This window comes from Xenia sp. Carnegie-2017, unplaced genomic scaffold (assembly GCF_021976095.1).
Source record: "Xenia sp. Carnegie-2017 unplaced genomic scaffold, XeniaSp_v1 HiC_scaffold_3, whole genome shotgun sequence".
NCBI lineage: Eukaryota > Metazoa > Cnidaria > Anthozoa > Malacalcyonacea > Xeniidae > Xenia > Xenia sp. Carnegie-2017.
In genome coordinates, this window is record NW_025813493.1 from 8,213,976 (window position 1) to 8,233,360 (window position 19,385).

At 33.6% G+C, this 19,385-nt stretch overlaps 1 protein-coding gene across 1 annotated transcript; it reads right to left on the minus strand.

Annotated features, from left to right (window-relative positions):
* Window positions 1-697: 697 nt before the first annotated feature.
* Window positions 698-8,480, minus strand: LOC124454457 (tetraspanin-9-like). Its single transcript, XM_047005267.1, has 8 exons — window positions 8,363-8,480; window positions 6,894-6,962; window positions 6,363-6,551; window positions 5,590-5,664; window positions 5,050-5,151; window positions 3,601-3,768; window positions 1,073-1,156; window positions 698-998 (listed from the first exon to the last, which is right to left on the minus strand). The coding sequence occupies exons 2-8, from the start codon at window positions 6,954-6,956 to the stop codon at window positions 933-935; spliced, it is 747 nt and encodes a 248-aa protein (XP_046861223.1). The 5' UTR covers window positions 6,957-6,962; window positions 8,363-8,480; the 3' UTR covers window positions 698-932.
* Window positions 8,481-19,385: the final 10,905 nt, after the last annotated feature.

Sequence of the window (19,385 nt, forward strand, 5' to 3'; positions counted from 1 at the left end):
AGTCGACTTTGCAAATTTCTTTATACATGCAGAGAGAGTTACCTTACTAATATGAAAACAAACAGGTGAAAACGGGCATAAGATAACAGGTTTCAAACGTGCAAGGAGCGATGACAGTGGTCAATGGAGCTATGGAATAAACTCAGTACAGTGTGTGCTGTTATGAATAAATTGTTGAGTTAATCACTAGAAAAAGAATATCAGTCACGAAGGTGGGGAGCGTTACCATCCACAGTATCTAGTTTCCATATAGCAAAACAAGGAGGGAGGGGAGGTATCTATGTTCGTGGATACATTGGTGCCAGTGAGATTTGTATTTTCAACTGTCATAAAATCGGCATACTTTGGGCTGAACAGTCGTGCGGAACGAAATAATTTTTGTGGTTAAGATTTCATTTTCAAACAGGATGGCGCACCTGTCATGCAGCAAAACGAACCAAATCAAGAAACAGGATATCTCTCAGTCCTTAGCGAAAACCTGACCTCCGTAAACCCCATCGAACATGTTTAAGCAAAAACGAAAAAGAAGAGGAACACAAAACAGCCATCTTTGAAGCATGGAATGTTAGTGATTGTCATCCATGGAGCACTTAGAGCCTAGTTGTCTTTGTCGTTCGTTGTTGTGCAGCAGTAATCACTCGTGTTTTTAACACTGAGAATGATTCAATAAAAGTCGACGTAGAATTTTAGGCAATTGTTTTGCTGTATCATAAGAATAACTCCATTTATTATTCTGACAGCTACTTTGAGCTAATGACATAACTCATAATTATCACCCAATTACGTAGCTTATAAATGGATATTATTTTTATATTGTTTGTTCACGTGATTATATTAATTTATCTATAGAATCTTTGATATATTTTATACAATAAAATCTAAAAATGCGAAAGTCTTTCTTCAAATGTGATCGTCGAGTTTACTTGATGCCATCACACAAATTCTCCAGCTTCTTTGATATGTGTAATAAGAAGAAAGGCAAGGATAATGGCCACAAGCTACAAACATTAAAACAAAAGAAACATTGAAATTTGAATGATGCGAAAAAGATTTTATTGTAAAATTAGCTTACCTCAATGACGACAAGCACAGCAGCAATAATTCCAATTGTTAAAAGGTTATACTTAAGGAAATCTTCCAATTCATTGAAGCATCCCTGAAAACACGACAAACATAATTTCAAGGAAATTTATACAATTTTCATTTCGTCCCGTAGAGTGTTCGATACGTTAAAATTATCCACGATAATTTCAAATTTTAGCCAATTGCATTTGAGAGTCTTTTTAAGAGCAGTTGGGGTATGCACCAATACGAGGTATCCAACATGGAGATAGAAAAATTTTACAAACAAGTTGAAAAGTTCACGCATATTATTCGGGATTTTTGTCGTCTATTTCAAAAGCTAAGTATGAATTTATGTGTAGGAAAATCATCCTATTTTTTAGTAATATAATTATTATTTTAAATTCTTGTTTGTTTTTCGCGTATTAATACTTTATATAAAGGCATGTGTTCGTAACTGTGATAATAGTTGCCTGCCTTAGGAAAATGAATAATATAAATATATGTTTGTAGATATAGTTCGTCCAGGTTAGTATAGTCCTGAGAAGGACTGTTTACAACTCAAATGCTCATTTGACTCTGAAGATGACTACCGCTAAGGTTGTCGAAACGTCAGTCAACAACAACAAAAACAATCTTTCTCAGGACTATACTAACCTGGACGATCTACATCTACAAACATGTAACGATACTCCCGGGTTCAAACCAATTACTTTAAAATAAATACAATAAATCAATACAAAGTTTGCGGTGCACGGTCTGTTGCCATGGAATGGGGAGAGTTATCGTTTGTTTAAACTATCTAAGTGATTTTTTGCGCCGCCTATGGCTCGATACGTTAAGATAGACCAATGAAAGACCGAACCAATGACTTGACAACTTTGGAATAAAGACAAAATACTACATATACTTTCTCTCTTTCTGTCTCTCCTTAAATTCTCGTTTCTATTTTGAATATCAAGAACACGAGACGTCAATTTTCGAAATTTGTGTTATTTGTACGTGTGATTCGTAGACTACCACTCGAGATGAAGTGAAGAGTTAGCATTTACGGAACAGGCATGGCGAGATGCGAAAGTAGCGCTTTTACTCAGTAACTCCTTTCTACCCAACGTTAAAACCACACATGCCAAAGTTACATTATAGGGAACATGACTTAAAAATTATTTAAAAAGTAGTTAACACGTACCATTTTGAATGAATAAAATAATAGTTCTTAGTTCTGAAACTAACTCAATAGTTCTTCTATTAGAACATTTACAGAACGTCTATTATTGTCGATTTAAGTTAACTTTTCAAATGGCGGTTGCCAAGTTACTTTCTAATGTTGCCAGTTACATTTCCAAATATGGAATATTCGATATGAACTTGTCAACTTGAGTTGACAAGTTGTGTACTTGAGTACTGAAGTTGTGAACTAAAGTTGCGAAGTATTAGCAAACGCGAAAGGTCTTTGTACCCCGTAGACATTTGGCAATGAATCTGTTCAGTAAGCAAGGAAAAGCTTTAGCAATTCTAATCCGTTTGACGGCCCTCTAAGAGTGTTATAATGCGACACGCCGTTTACATTATGTAATAAATTTACAGTAAATGTGGCACTAGAAGAATATCGTTGGATTTTAAATGCAGGAGTACCCTGCATACTGTGCCCTCGACGTCTGTTGCCACTCGTAACAACTACAGGCGACTCATCAAAGAAATGCATACGGTTGCAATCAATCAATGAAATATTTGCTACGTAACCTTCTAACTTCTCCATAACGTCCAGCCGTTCTGTCTCTCGAGGAATTTGACTTATTATCTTGTAAGAGTAACCAAGATCTTTATTCAAAATTCTACTAATGGATGACCTGCTAGGTATGTTTGCTGGAAGGCAAACTTTGTTATTTTCTAGGTATTGCTTAATCTCTTTTGCGTAAATAGATGGTTTATTAATTTTTAGATATTCAGTGTATGCAATAACGTCATCTGTACACGTGGTTCGAACATCACGTTCGCTCTGGCGAGGTGCAATAGAACCAGTGTCTACCCATAGATCTGTTATATTTGATATAGTCTTATACGGTAGGTTTAGTTGTTTCGAAATGTTTGTCGAACGCTCGTTATTTAACCACCTTTCAAGTATTTCATTTCTTACTTCTATTGGTAAAGCTTTTCCTTGCTTACTGAACAGATTCATTGCCAAATGTCTACAGGGTACAAAGGCCTTTCGCGTTTGATAGTACTTCGCAACTTTAGTTCACCAGTTCATATCGAATAATCCATATTTGGAAATGTAACTGGCAACATTAGAAAGTAACTTGGCAACCGCCATTTGAAAAGTTAACTGAAATCGACAATAAAACGTCTACAGAGCAGTAACTCAATTAGAACTATTGAGTAAATGCTCTGGTTCTAAACAGCTCTTTTAAGAAATATTACGTTATTACTTTGATCATTCACCATTTATTTGAAACAAAGTCGCCATTTTATCATTTAGGAACATGGCTTAAAGTAGAGTTTACTGTCAACTGTTCAATTAACAATGTACACATATACCTTATTGTAAATTTTATTCTTGATTGAATGGTTGGCCATTCTGTATGGATTACCGCAGTCTTTCTTCTCTGTGACACAGCAGCTGTCAGGAACAATCCTATGACTTCCGTTTGCTTTCTCATAGTATCTCGCCCAGTCCAATGAGTCGTTCACTCCACAACATTCAAACTATAAATGACAATGAAAAATAATTTGTTCCCAAGGTCCGTCAACATGCTCACAGTGTTCGGTAAAACGTGGTGTAAAGTACGAAATAGTAAATTATCTAGAAAACAGAATGATTTTAAAGGTTGGTAAGTCGACTCCAACCATTCATCTGAGCTTTAACATTTCTTGTACGTATAGATACATACATTGTTGAGCAATGGCGGACTCTAGGGGGGGCATTAATATTGAAAGATTAAAAATGTTGCATGAATCCCTCAATTCACACTAACAAAACATAACTGTGATGTATACACATGCCAGTAGACGCATTAAACCTTGTGTGTGAAGGATTATGTGTACGTACGTAGGAATCCTTAAATTAAATTTCTAGAGATCAAATTTTAAAAGTATACCTATGGGCATGCCCAAGGATCTCCCTAGAAATCTCATGCCTTGAGGAAGAGCCCCCCCCTCCCCCTCCCAATCTGAATATTTCATAAAGTGTTCGCAACTGTTGCTGAGCATAACTGCTCCGTATTGACGTTGGTCACGGTCTATATAACAGAAAACCTCAGACAAACCGACATATGAATGAGACAACAAAACAGTATTGATGTGATTTTAGATTTCTTCGTCTTTTGCTTAGTCATGGTGTATCTTTTCAAAGGTAGAGAGGATGTCTGCACCTTTAAATTGGATGTTTGAAGGAGAAATTTACGCCATATTTGAGGATTTCAAGTTCTTCCCGTTTGAGTCAATGTCGTAGCAAGGATTTACGTTCAAAGGTAACTGGTGAACAGAGAGGTGAGCCAAGACTGTCGTTAAAACAATATACATTGCCTGGAGGGCCTGGTTCCCAGCCAACCCTCTGGCTACGTCACTAGTTTGTGTTGGTGTAATAATAAATAAGTACAGTAACTGTTCCATTGTGGATGAAGGGTAGGGCTTTGATGTTAGTGAGATTTGATAAAATTTTTTCATCAAACTAACCAAATTGAACCACGCAGATATACTCTCTACCTCAGAAAAGATATATCTCGCCATGCAAGAAAAACAATATTATCCATACAGTTAAGATTTTCACGGGAAATGGTAAAAACCAAATAAAAAGCAAAAAAAAAAAATGAAAAATGCCACTATCAATAAACGCAACAAAAGATTAAGGTGAAGAAAACAGGAGGCAGAAATAACTGCTTTCAAAAAATCAGGAACTATATTTGTTAAAATGAGGGGAAAAAAGGAAATATTGCAACCAGTCAAAAAACAGCAATTGAAGTAGTAATTAATACAAAGATTCTTGACCTTTTGTTGTATCCAATCCCAACCTTTAGTGATACCTTCTTGGTCATCTTCGCCATACTCTTCAATGGAGGATATCATATCACCACGGAGATCATCTTTTAACTGATAAACAAAAGAAATGTCAACAGAGAGATTATAATGATGATGAGTAAATCTGGAATAGACTTAAGTGGTGTTCATGCCCCTCCTAAACTTGGCTGAAGGGGTTGCAGGAGGGGTGCACTCCTCCTACCCTTGGCTTAAGAGGCTGGGGGGTTGCACATTTTTCTAACCTTGGCTGAAGGGGTTGCAGTAGGGGTGCCCACTCCCCCTAGCCTTGGCTGGAGGTGTAGCAGAAGGGAAGTCAATTTTACACTATAACAACCAATTACGAAAAAGCTTTTATCATTCATATTTAAGAGGGCAAACTTGGCACAGAACAACATCAAAGTAGCCCCAAACCCAGTTCCAAATTCAAACTAGAACAGCCTCCCTTACAAAATCATCCAGATAAAACTACATCACAATGCAAACTTTCTGCATGTGGTGAAATATGTATACCTTCATTCGGTAAACCAAAGCAATGATAAAAGAAGCAATTTCCAGGATCACAATCAAACTCATCATGATCAGAAACTTAAAAAATTAAAAGTTATATTATTATACAGGCAGACATTTGGCCAGTTGAAGAGAACTTTTTTGGTACAATTTATCAAAATGTAGTGCAAAAGAAAATTGCCTCTCTGGCAACCAAATCCAGGAACTTTTTTGGTCTCATTTCAATAACCAAAGCCTAGAGTGCTCATAACACATAACTGATACTTGAGGAAGAAACAAGACTGTCTTTCTTTTGAGTGCTGAAAAACTTAGATGTGTTTGGAATAGAATTTCCATAATTGTATCTGTATACTTCATAATCTTTACAGAGAAAAAATTGTAGATTGCTATGTGAAAAATTATATATAAATTTGCTCTGCAAAATAATTGAAAAAAATATGTTGTGGAATTGGTCTTTATTGTATATTACAAATACATGGAAATTTGTGAAGAGCTTTCTCTTAACTTTGATGATCAAATCGACTGATTAGTGTAGCAAGAACCCATTCTAATTACATTGGTTTTACATGAAAAACATTTGTAAATTATCACTTCAATTGCTGAACAAACCATGTGGAATACTAAAATCTTTGAAAGTTGGCAACAAAACACTTTCATATAAATGACGAATAAATATAGATGCACAAATCATATAATTTCCTGAAAAAACAGTTCGTTTAACAGTCCTATTTTCTCTTTGAAGACAAAGACAAAAAGTTGAGATTTAGACTACTTACAATCCACAGTAGCGTCCTCTTTTCTTTGAAAGCACCAAGACATCCAGTAAAAGATATTAAAGCAGTAACAAATCCAGCAACAATAAGCAATAATGAAGCTGTAAGTCCTTTTGTTGTTGACACTGCTGCATAATCACCTTTCTCTATCTGTACGTAAATACCAAATGATAGAATACCACATCCAGTAATCTATACAGAAATAATTTTGTGGTGTGAGTGACACAGTGCATAATATGTCTTTCATTGTACTTAGAAGTACTACTGCATGAAACTGAATTACATAATGTGCCATTCATTGTACATTAAAGTATTGTTCCATCCAACTTAATTACATTTCGAGTCATTTGTTGCACATCAAATACATGTAGAACCCATTGAAAATTAATTACTTTAACGTAAGTATGTGACATTTATTTTTTAAATGTAGATCATTTCACCTTGGTCACACTGACACTGTCAAACATAATATTGTTTGCTCAACAGCTGTTTTAGACTTTTGTAGATAATTTCAACTGTCTTTCTCACACTTACAAAAAATATGAAGTTGAAAAGAACCACAATTATACGTGTAACTTTATAGTAGCTTTCATTCATGGTGACCTGAAAAGCATTAAGAAAATATTTATATCTTGTACTGGTGATATTTCTCCTGACATCTGTACATCTGTAAGTCTATTGAATAAACAGTTTAAGGTAAAGTCTTAACAGTTTTACAACATTATTATCTGCAAATTATACATGGAATAAAACAGAAAGCAATGCAATTAACTACAAATTCACATTTCTTCAATAAAACCTAAGTAGCTTTAATATATTTGTAAATGATGAAACAAAGAATATAGACATTGTTGGTAGAGTGATTAAGATTGATGTTTTTAAAACAAAAATCATGCACAAACTTTGTATCCTTCTATATTAAATATAACTTAAAAGTGAATGTTGTCATTTAGCAATCAATAATTGCTATACTTACAAATTGAAAAAATGGTTAGCAATGTTTGTTAACCAATTGCCTTACAAACATAAAATTGTTAGTATTCGGACAGGTCACACAATAGCAGAAAAATGACCAAGATTTTGTATGCGGTATGCGTACATTGTTTAATTAACTACTTCATAAACAAGGTAAACTTAACATAATGTAGTTATATAACAGAACTCATAATGTACTTTTCATGACAAAAATAAATGTTGTTGTATAAGTAATATGTTGCATTTTACATGATCTTTTACTTCTACAAAATAAAATTTGCAAAAGTTGGGTGCAATTGCATTAACATATGTTCTGATGAATGACAAGCGAAATTCGTATTTTGACGTTAGCGCAAGGTGTGAGAGCTGCCAAATGGTTGTGTTAAACCCATGAAGTTTTTACAACCAAGATTGAGCGTGAAATTGCTAGGAATCATTACACCAAAATGTAACGTTTAGAATAAAAATGCCGACAATCCAGTAGCAAATAAAAATACCGATATTGATTATTGTTTCTTACAAATAAACACAACATATTTAAGGTCACAATTTAGGCGCATGAAAACATGCCACAATAAACTAAATACGTATGCGGTCGTTCGCCCTAATAGCTCGTGATGGTCACTGGTAATTAAAGCGCATAAAGACAAGAAAACTTTAAAGGAATAATAACATTTCCTTTTACCGTAGAAGTACTTCTAAAATTAATAAAGCGAAACGAATTAGCAGCTACGATATTTGAAATGACAGCTGATATGCATTAAAATAGAATTGTTTACAGTATTTGCTCAACATCTTCTAGTTTTTATAGTCACAAACAACGTTCAAAGCAATTGATTTAAATCATCAAAAGTATGAAACACCAAGTAACTTAATTCGTTACACTAAATCATACGACGACGTGTACAATTTAGGATTGGACATATTCATATTGGCACAAATTCCAAGCCTCTTAAACTCAATACTTCAAATTGATGACACTAGCATTCATAACCTGCAGAGAAACACTTTAAGCAACAGTAATTTACCTTATTGTATCTCAAAATCCACAGAAATTATCCAATTTGTCAATGTACTCTAGGCAAACAACCGAGCCCAGTGATCGACCGTCGTACGACCATTGAGTTCTATAATAACTGGAGGGGAAACGTCAACAAAATTAGTATAAATTATTAGCGCGCGGCCGCGTGGTCAAAAACATGGCGGTAATGGCGGATTTTGGTGGTCAAAACTTCCACTTTAAACATTTTTTTCAATATTCACTCCCTCCTGATTTCTAATACTGTTTGTATGAACGAAAACAAGTGAGAAAAAAAACAATTACGATACCGACAGCATATCATGTGAAAATAATGCTTCAGCATTGCGTGAAAAACACAGTACGGACACTTAAAAATAAAGAAAATCGACGGTAGAGAAACGCATATTTTGGATGTAACATTTAAGTTATTTTATGACATTTTAACCTTTTAAAAGTGAAAATCAAATGGCATTCTTTAGTAGACCTGTCAATCTCGTCAAACTTATACATTATTTCATGCTTCTGTGTGTTTACTGTTTCTAAACAGTTTGGTGCAACTGTTTTTCTTGCTCAAATGGATAAATCTGTGTAAAAATGCTCCAAAGGAAGCGAGAAAATGTTTGCTTCAGTCCTACGACATAAGTCAACTGAAAATTTACCATGGATAAGTATCATAAGTGTATTGTCATTACCTAATAAATCTACTGAAAACTCATAAAGAAAGTATGTTGAACTAGAAGAGCTACAAAAAAGAAAAAAATTCAAAACACCATGACACTGTTGCTTGGTAATTTTTATTTTGTAAACAGCTTGGCAGAATCTTGGATCTATTACTGAACAGAACTACATTAATTTTCCATTGAAATTACAAACTTGGAAACTAAAGTGCATTGGTTTCTCTGACAAAAACACTGTCTATTGCTGCATGAAGGCAAAATAGTTATTTGACAGTGTAGGTGAACAAATTTATCAAGTTCTATAGATATTATTGTGCATTACTTACAGTTTTTTGGAATTGTGTAATATATGTCATGAACAAGAATAATTTTTCAAAAGTACTAACCCCTTCGAGCACTACTACTCTTCTGTTTTGCTTAACCAACTTACAGCTACCAATACTAATTATTTATATGTACAAACTAACATTTAAGAATTAAATGATAAACAACTTGTTGAATCTTTGTATTTTACATCAAGCCTTTGAATTAGTTCCTTTTATCTCTTGGTAAAAAAATATTAATGAAAGACTTACAAATCAAGTTTCTCGAAAATAGTATTTTGTACAAAGAAACTAAATAATTGGAAAGGTCACATGTTGAAGACAGACTTTGCTTCTTTGACTGGGTTGCTTGACCATGAGCAAATTTAAATTTGTTTACAATTTGTTTAAAGAATTCTTTTTATTGATTTCTACTAATTCTTCATAAGACACAAAGAATTTCTTTGCCATCTATTCTTGCTTCTTCTACATTTAACTTCATTGTAACCAATGCATCCGATGTGAATTTGTGGATCATCTGGAATCATACCAAGTATGGATTTGATGAGATGAGACAATAATATGTTTAAATTTTCATGCATATTAATGATATAATCATAAGCTACTGTTGAACAAAAATTTCAAGGTAGAAACAAATCTTAGCACATTGTTCAACACACTACTTTCATCTTGGTTTTGAAGTAGTAACCTGTTTACTACAACAATAAATACTTCATTTACAGAAACACTAAGTAGTACTTTAAAATTGTTTGCATAAATCCAACTTTCCAATCTCATTATAATTGTCTACACTATACAGTCACTCAAATTGAGCAGGCAAACAGTTTAATAGTTATTTTTATTATACAACATATAGCATAGTTCTCATTAATTTTGCATGGCACTGCATTCAATTTCAACACAACTCTGTTGTAAACTTTCCCTTCATCTTTTAAAAAAAAACATGAACAAATTATGCCCCATTTTTGGGAGATGAACTCAATTCGAATCAGGAGAGTTTAGCTTGATACCTTGATCACGATACAAGATGGATGCAAAACTCGATAAAAATTGACAGCTTCGCCACGTCTGGCGAGCGATTAACTGAAGAACAAACAAGACTGGACCAAAATAACTTTAAATTAAAACTTAGTAGTAGAAACAAGCTTCAAGTATCGTGTTAAAAACAAAATAGTAAAACTAATACTGTGCTACTTACCGGAGTCAAGAAATGTTCCCTTTTCTGTCGTTATTTCAGCATCCGCAAACCACAAAAGTTGGCAGTTTAATAAATAAAGTTTTAAAAAAGTGTTTATGTTAGGAAAATAAATAGTTTTGATATTTTCTATACTCGCAATCGTGGTGGTCAAATCAGGGTGGGCGACAAAAATTTCATTTCATGAGCCCGCGTCTCTCCGCTGACTTTGACCACCAAAATCCGCCATGTTTTTGACCACGAGGCCCAGGCCCCTTTGCCCCTCCAGGTCTTATAGAGCTCAATGCGTACGACTTTCCAATTTCCCCACTGCTTCCTGTTCCAGTTGAGTAGTTCAGTTCTGAGCCGAGTGATTAGGAGCACTGTCGGATAATCTCAATCTGAACTTTATCAAAATGCAAATCACAATAAAAAAGATGAAAGAGGGCGGGAAAGTATTTACAAGAAAAGAACCATAGTAAATTTTATTTCTTATTAACGAGGTTTAATTTGTACAAGCCAAAACAGACAAACAGAAATGACATGTGGGTGGAAAGTAAGGGATAGGTAGGTGGAAGAATGTATACTTTGAATGACTTGTAGGCATCCTTCAGACTTCATCTTGACTCTGAAGATGATTACCGCTAAGGTTGTCAAAACGTCAGTCAACGACAACAACAATAGTCCTTCTCAGGACTCTACTAACCTGAACGATCTACATCTACAAACATGTAAACTCTCCTTAAGGCTACATTGTCAATACTGCAAATATCCGATGCCAGGGAAATCTTATTGCTAATTCAGTTGGTGCTGTAGCTTAGTTGTCACATGCACATACTCAACTTATGTAGCTTGCCATCATTTTAAGGTGGATTCAATCCATACTATAGTGAATTTAGTAACGCCTAATTGCTTTATAGCCTCTTTGGATCTAAAAGACGCCTACTATTCAATACCTATAATTATAAGACACACAGACCAAAAAAGATCACTTTCAAAAATGATAAATATTTTCTAGTAAAGATCACTTTCACAAGTGATATAAATTTTATAGTTGCATCATACACACAAGAAAACCAAATATAAACATTTATAGCAAAGAACGCCCTTTCTTTGTGTGGAAGGCGCAACGCGATGCTTCATACTTGTTCATCTGCAGAGATGTCCTTCAAATGCAATTTAATACTTGGTAAACTCCTCTAATTGTTTGTACACAGAGAAAGACAATAAATTCACTTCAAGTGCAAATGCTTTATAAAAAGGATGATTTAGCTAGCAAGCCGTGAGCTCTTGAACCAGGATTATTGAAGCGACCCTCGAAAAATTCCCCAAAACGACCGAACAGTGTACATCCCCACGATTATTTGCTGCCACAGCAAGTGCGTAAGTCAGCGGACCTAAAGCTTACAGCAGGCAAAATTTAGGATTTTAGGTTATGAAATGAATTCTGGGTAAAAATATGGACCCAAAATACAGTGCGCTTGGACCCAAAATGCAATGCGCTCTTCATTCAAAAGAAACGTGAATACACCGATTATATCGATTTATACCGATTTTGAAAAATGAAACACCATTCAGTTACTGCGTTTCGTAGGCACACAGAGTTAAATTAAGGTATATGGCTTGAGCCCGGTAATTTCATTACATGTTTGATCGTTCTGGTTAGTAGGTCGTTAGTAGGTTAGGTAAGTCGCTTGTAATTATTCACAACCTTAAATAAATCAGTTAAGCAGATTTCTTAACATACACATTCACACTCACCCACCCACACAATTACTGTTCACAAAATACGACAACGTATGAACCAAACACCAAATACCGCAAAAATGTGTTCGGGAACCACCGAGTATCTTAATAAAATGCATAACAACGATATGTCGATATAAAAAGCAAAGAATAAAGCAGAAATAAATATTTAAATACTTACAGTTAATGTTGCACTGCAAAAGGTAATGATTCGCATTAAATTGCAGGCCTAATAAAAAAAGATATAGCAATTGCATATCTATAATGTTTCTCATCTTGTGCCATGAGGTTTCTCTTCAAAGAAATCCATTAGGTTCTGCACAACTTGGCTTCTACTCCAATCTTTCCTTATATGTGGAACAAGATGCTGCTTGTTCTGCTGTTTTGGGACAATTAAGTGCCAGCAAGGGAAGTCAAACGTACAACTTCTTTTTGTGAAGGTTGAATGTCACTTGCTATATGACGTTTTATCACACTATTGGCAAATTTTCTTCTATAAAAAACACTTATACACACCAATAAAACGAATGAAATTAAAAATTAAACCGGCCAGTGTTTTATTTCAGTATGAACTCATTAAACTGTATTGTTCAGACAAAATACATTAGGATCACTCTTCTTTCAACTTCATAATTTATTTACGCACACCAGGTCTTCAATTAAATTAGCTGTAAATTTTAAGCAGACCTTAACTTCATAGTTTTGTGGACAGTTTATTCGGAGCAGCACAGCAAAACTCTTAAAACTTTAATAGCTTACGTGCCTTCTAAAGGTGGAAGACGAATAATTTCGTGTTACGTCAAGCATTGGATAGGTATCAGTAGGCTAAAGCTCAGGTAGATTTCATGTAAACGTAGTTGGGCAACTGAGTGAAATTTTCACAAAAACAAAGTGAGATTTTCAAAAAAACAATGTGAGATTTTCCCAAAAAAACAAAGACATTTTTTTCAAAAAACAATGTGAAACTTTCACAAAAACAATGTGAAACTTTCACAAAAACAATGTGAAACTTTCACAAAAACAAAGTGAATTTTTCACAAAATCAATGTGAAATTTTCAGAAAAACAATGTGAAATTTTCACAAAAACAAAGTGAAATTTTCAAAAAAAAACAATGTGAGATTTTCACATAAAAACAAAGAGAGATTTTTCACAAAATCAATGTGAAACTTTCACAAAAACAATGTGAAACTTTGACAAAACAAAGGAAATCTTTCACAAAATCAATGTGAAATTTTTAGAAAAACAATGTGAAATTTTCACAATAACAAAGTGAAATTTTCGAAAAAACACAATGTGAGATATTCACATAAAAACAAAGAGGGATTTTTCACAAAATCAATGTAAAACTTTAACAAAAACAATGTGAAGTTTTCACAAAAGCAAAGTGAAATTTTCACAAAATCAATGTGAAATTTTTAAAAAAACAATGTGAAATTTTCACCAAAACAAAGTGAAATTTTTAAAAAAACAATGTGAATTTTTCACATAAAAACAGCGAGAGATTTTTCACAAAATCAATGTGAAACTTTCACAAAAACAATGTGAAGTTTTCACAAAACCAAAGTGAAATTTTCACAAAATCAATGTGAAATTATCAGTAAAACAATGTGAAATTTTCACAAAAACAAAGTGAAATTTTCAAAAAAACAATGTGAGATTTTCACATCAAAACAAAGAGAGATTTTTCACAAAATCAATGTGAAACTTTCAAAAAAAAAATGTGAAGTTTTCACAAAAACAATGTGAAGTTTTCAAAAAAGCAACGTGAAATTTTCACAAAAACAATGTGAAGTTTTCACAAAAGCAAAGTGAAATTTTCACAAAAACAATGTGAAACTTTCACAAAATCAATGTGAACTTTTCAGAAAAACAAGATAAAATTTTCACAAAAACAAAGTGAAAATTTTACAAAAATTTTGGAAATTTTTAGCAAAAGTCACAATGAAAGATTTACATGATGATTATCATTTGAGTGCAATGCAATATTTTGGCGTCTTCTTACTATATGGTGTACGACAGTGGGCAGAGTTTCAATCGGACTGTTAGCTATGTGAATGGCATGGACGGTGGAGCAATGTATGAAGTGCGTGGGCTAAGTCTTCATTTCTAATATAATAAGCTAAAAAAACTTCTAAACTATAACTTCAGCTCTGTCTAAATATCTTTTTTTGTTTTACCCTTGCAAATAGTGGGGGGAGTTTCAGCCCTCCTACCCCCCCGGTTCTTGCGTCCATTAATGACAATTTCATTGAACTTTAAAAGCATTTCAACACAAGACAAAAACAATATTGATTTTTGTTGCGATCGACACCTCATATTTTATCGTTTAGTTAACTGATGATTGCTTGCACTGCAGCACATAAACGTGTGAAACTTGGAGTAATGACATATAACGCTTTCCTTGTTTTGAAAGAGAAAAGCAAAGAAGAAAGCACAATTAAATTATTTAAGGTCTTACAGTTTATCTTACCTCCCTGACAGATAAAAGACGTCGTATAATTGCATGGGACGTCATTCCACTGGCTATTGGAATAAAAATAATGTACACAATCCTCTACACCAAAACGATCATTTGGTTCATTACGATGCCAATTTGTGAAATTAGGTTTGGTATTTTGGATTGTGTAAAACATATGGTCACTTTTTTTGCAAAACAAGCCAATATAAGGATGAGTAAGCCCTTCTCTTTCCGAAATTTGGAAAATTGCTTGGTTGTCATAACGGTCTGTTGGAACAGCAAGATCTCCCCCTATTTGTTGACAAAGTCCTCTAGCTTTCTCCCATGTTGTTTGTATCTTACTGAAGTAATAACAACTTGAATTTAGTTCAATCCAGCCAGACGGACAGCAAGTCGCTTTGCCAACTAAAAGAGTCAAAAATCAATTGCATGAATAACATAGAATCTTCAACAGAAAAGGTTAAGATGTACATTATTGTAATGAACATCTAGTTTAATAAATCATCAATTGCACCTTGTAGATTGAACACGACAATAATCAAAAGATATTTTAACATTAACATTTTCAAACCAAAAAAATATTTAACGACAGAACTTGAAAGACTAAACGACGCACAGGAAAAACGATTTGATGAAATGAGAATGCTTAGTATGATTTGAAGTGTATATTGGGAACCGGCTAACTTGTTGCCAACGCATTTAAACGTTATAAGGCGAAATATATTGTTATGCAAACAATGGTAAATGCATGAAAACACATATGTTTAACTTCCGTCAGTAATGTAATTTTTAACTTAGTTAAATGACTTTAAGCTTTTTCTTGAATATTCGCAAATATCATTCGAAATACCTATCTAAATATCTATTATTCTTTTCTATTGACATATGCCTAAGGATCGTGACTAAAACACCACACGAGTAGATACGAGTACATACGAGTACATACGAGTACATACGAGTACATACGAGTAACATACAAGTACATACGAGTAACATACGAGTACATACGAGTGACATACGACTATTTTCTGGTCAACAAATGAGAAACAACCATTGAGTTCTATAATAACTGGAGCGGCTAACTTTACTGGGGCGAGGTCGCCAAAAAAATGGCGGCCAACGGACGTATTTCCGCTGAAATGATCGCTTTGCAGAATAATAATATTCTCGACCTCCCCCTGGTGTCTATAGTAAATTGTAAAGAATTTTTCAAAAACCAACACGATATCACAGAATATGGATATCGTTATTTCCATATTCTGTGACGATTCTTTTTTGGCATTTCTTTTATAATGCCAACACTTCAATTGTTAAATTGTTGGATGTCGTAGTTTCCACAAAAAGGAACATATCGCTTCTCACAGGTGACGTAGTTGTTTGTTTTGTTAGTCCGTCAACGATTGAAAAGCAATTATACATGCACTTGAAAAGCCATAAAATACATATTAAAGATCGTATTTTTTAAGACTGACTTGAACGCCAAATATACTGATGTTTTCCTGTTTTTGTTTATAAAACTCAGCATACTTTTCTGTCATTTGTTAATGCATAAAGTCGTAAATTTACCCATTTATTTGCAAAATAGTTTCCCTAAAGCAAAAAAGACCCTGCACACATTTTGCTCTGTGAGTAAGTATCAAAACGAAATGATCAGCCTCAAGAGTACCCATGATTTGGAGCAGAGCTTGTTATGTTCTATTTGCTGACAACATGCAGGGAAGACCAAGGAGTAAAGATGACTGGAAGATGTTATTGACCAGGCAGAGTCTTAAAAAAATGATAATGCTGTAAAGATAATTGATTTATTGTCTGCCATATCCAGAGTTATTTAATTTGATCATGGTCAAATTCTATGGATGGAGACAATGGATTCACTAAGGATGCCTTGAATGCTTTTAAGTTAAAGTTCATGAACCAAAGAAAGATGGCAAGGTTGTGTGTATTTTGATGCTTAATGAATTGTCAATTCACAAAGATATAAAATGGGAAAGCCATAAAGTTTGTGTCTATGTAAACATTTGTACTGAGATTGATGACTTGATGCAGATGTGAAGCATCAAACTGTATAAGCCATTGGGTTTTATATAACTTAATGTTTAAATCATGTCATATCTTTATCAAAATATTTTAGTTGAGTGTTGTATAAATGTTACTAATATCTAATGCACTACACTGAAGCATTAAAGATTCAGTGATGAAACTTTTAAAGTTACTGTACTGTATATTTCTTCATTATAACAGTTCTTGCTTTAAGAAACAGTTTGAGCTTATTTACCTAGTAAAGTACAGAATGGAGATTTATCATATGCATTTTTGCTACCTTTTTAAAGAAAAGTTTTTCACTTTTCAAAGCTTTCCTACAAATTTTTTGCTTCTTATTTCTTATCATGAGATTGATGATATATGGTTAATATAATCCAATAACTTTCTAATTTCTAAAAAGCTTTTAAGCTTCTAGCATAAAAGTACACTATAGGTATTTGATTGATTTGGTTATATTGCCTTGCTATGACATATCTACTTGCACTTCATCATTCTTGTATGAACAAAACACCAGATGTGGATACTCAGAGAACAAAATGCACTACCAACTGCTTATGAAATTTATTATTGAGGTGAAAACTGTGTTAATCATTCAAATTGTGTACTTATTTGCAAATATAGGAAAAACAAAACAAAGTGAAAAAGAAAGGTAGAAGTATTAAAACTACAAATGAATTATAAACACCATTGGAAGCATAAGTGTTTTGATGATTATTTGCATTTTGCCCAATTCATATATCAATACAACAAAATCAAAATGTGCTACAACTTTACAGTATTTAATGCAGTTGCACTTCAGAACATCACAAAAAGGTTACTTAAAGTAATTTCTATACAATATTGTTTGTTTTCATTTACCAAACCTATGCAGACTTGAGTCTTTTTGAAATTTAATATGGAACTCAATTACAGAAAATCCGTAAATATCCAGAGATTTAATATTTACTTTTTTAAAGAAACAAGTAAAAATCCAACAATTGTGGCGAAAAAAGCCATTGCCCATTGCATCATGAAAAGAAGCAAAATAGCAATGATAACAAATAAGCTAACTTCTCTCTCGTGAACCGTGGAGATGAACTGTGATATACTTTTTTGTATAGACTAAAGAGTTTAATCGATCAAACAAGTTTGACGCTGGTAAAAAAACGACGCACATCTGCATTCATACATGTGTAGCCGACATATAGCTCTTTCGTCGATAGTTATAAATGCATCGTCGTAGGAGCACATAACTGACAACCACAGTTGACTCGCTGTTATGAATTTAAGGTTTGTACCTTGATTTTCATCAAAAAATTGCTTGCCGAATCCCAAATACACACATACATTTTCCTCACTCTTTCCTCAGGAGGGAGTGGAAAATTGTAAAATTTTCGGAAAAGCGATCAATTTCGGTAAATCTCAGCGGCAACGGACGAAATCCGCCATTTTTTTGGCGTCATCAGATATCTAAGGCCGCGCTTGAGATAGCCGCTCCAGTTATTATAGAACTCAATGGAAACAACACAATTTCTTCAATACATTGATATTTGCGTTTATTTTTCCTTGTATTTGTGTGGACTTTGGGGCAACCATTTGATGGATTTAAATGCTGAAAAGGTATTTTACTTTCATACTACATTCACTTGTATGTTTTAGTTGAATTTGTTATAGATATTTTGTCGATGCGATTTGCCAGTATTTGAGCGCTTTTTGACACACTTTCACCTAGGAAATACATATTTATGAAAGGGATTATACATTCATTTTGGTCTTTAAGATTTTGATTTTGCAGTTAAAAGACTGAATTATATCAGCTAGAACTTTAACAACATTAAAAGTAAGCTGAAATTGTACGCATAATATGATATATATACGTAACACAGTGCAACTCTCATTTAATTCAAATATATATAATGTACATTTATTTCATATAGCACGTTTTGAAAGCATTATTTATACGTTGTTTATTTAATCGCTTTCATAAATATGTATTTCCTAGGTGAAAGTGTGTCAAAAAGCGCTCAAATACTGGCAAATCGCATCGACCAAATATCTATAACAAATTCAAAAAAACATACAAATGAATGTAGTATGAAAGTAAAATACCTTTTCAGCATTTAAATCCATCAAATGGTTGCCCCAAAGTCCACACAAATACAAGGAAAAATAAACGCAAATATCAATGTATTGAAGAAATTGTGTTGTTTCTCATTTGTTGACCAGAAAATAGTCGTATGTCACTCGTATGTACTCGTATGTTACTCGTATGTACTTGTATGTTACTCGTATGTACTCGTATGTTACTCGTATGTACTCGTATGTTACTCGTATGTACTCGTATGTACTCGTATGTACTCGTGTGGTGTTTTAGTCACGATCTATGCCTAAGCCGTTGCCTTTTGAGCTGAATGACAAACCTGCAAAGCAGCAAAGCAACAATTTATAACTCAGTTCTAGATTAAAGCAAACAAAAAGGACCTTTGTCCAAGTATACAAAATCAATATTCATTAAATGTTTCGTCTTGACGGAAAACGCTTCATCATAATAAATTTTATAGAGGCATGCAATAAGTAGAACAGATAATGTCACCGCACTTTTTTAACGGAAGGCAATAAAATAATGAA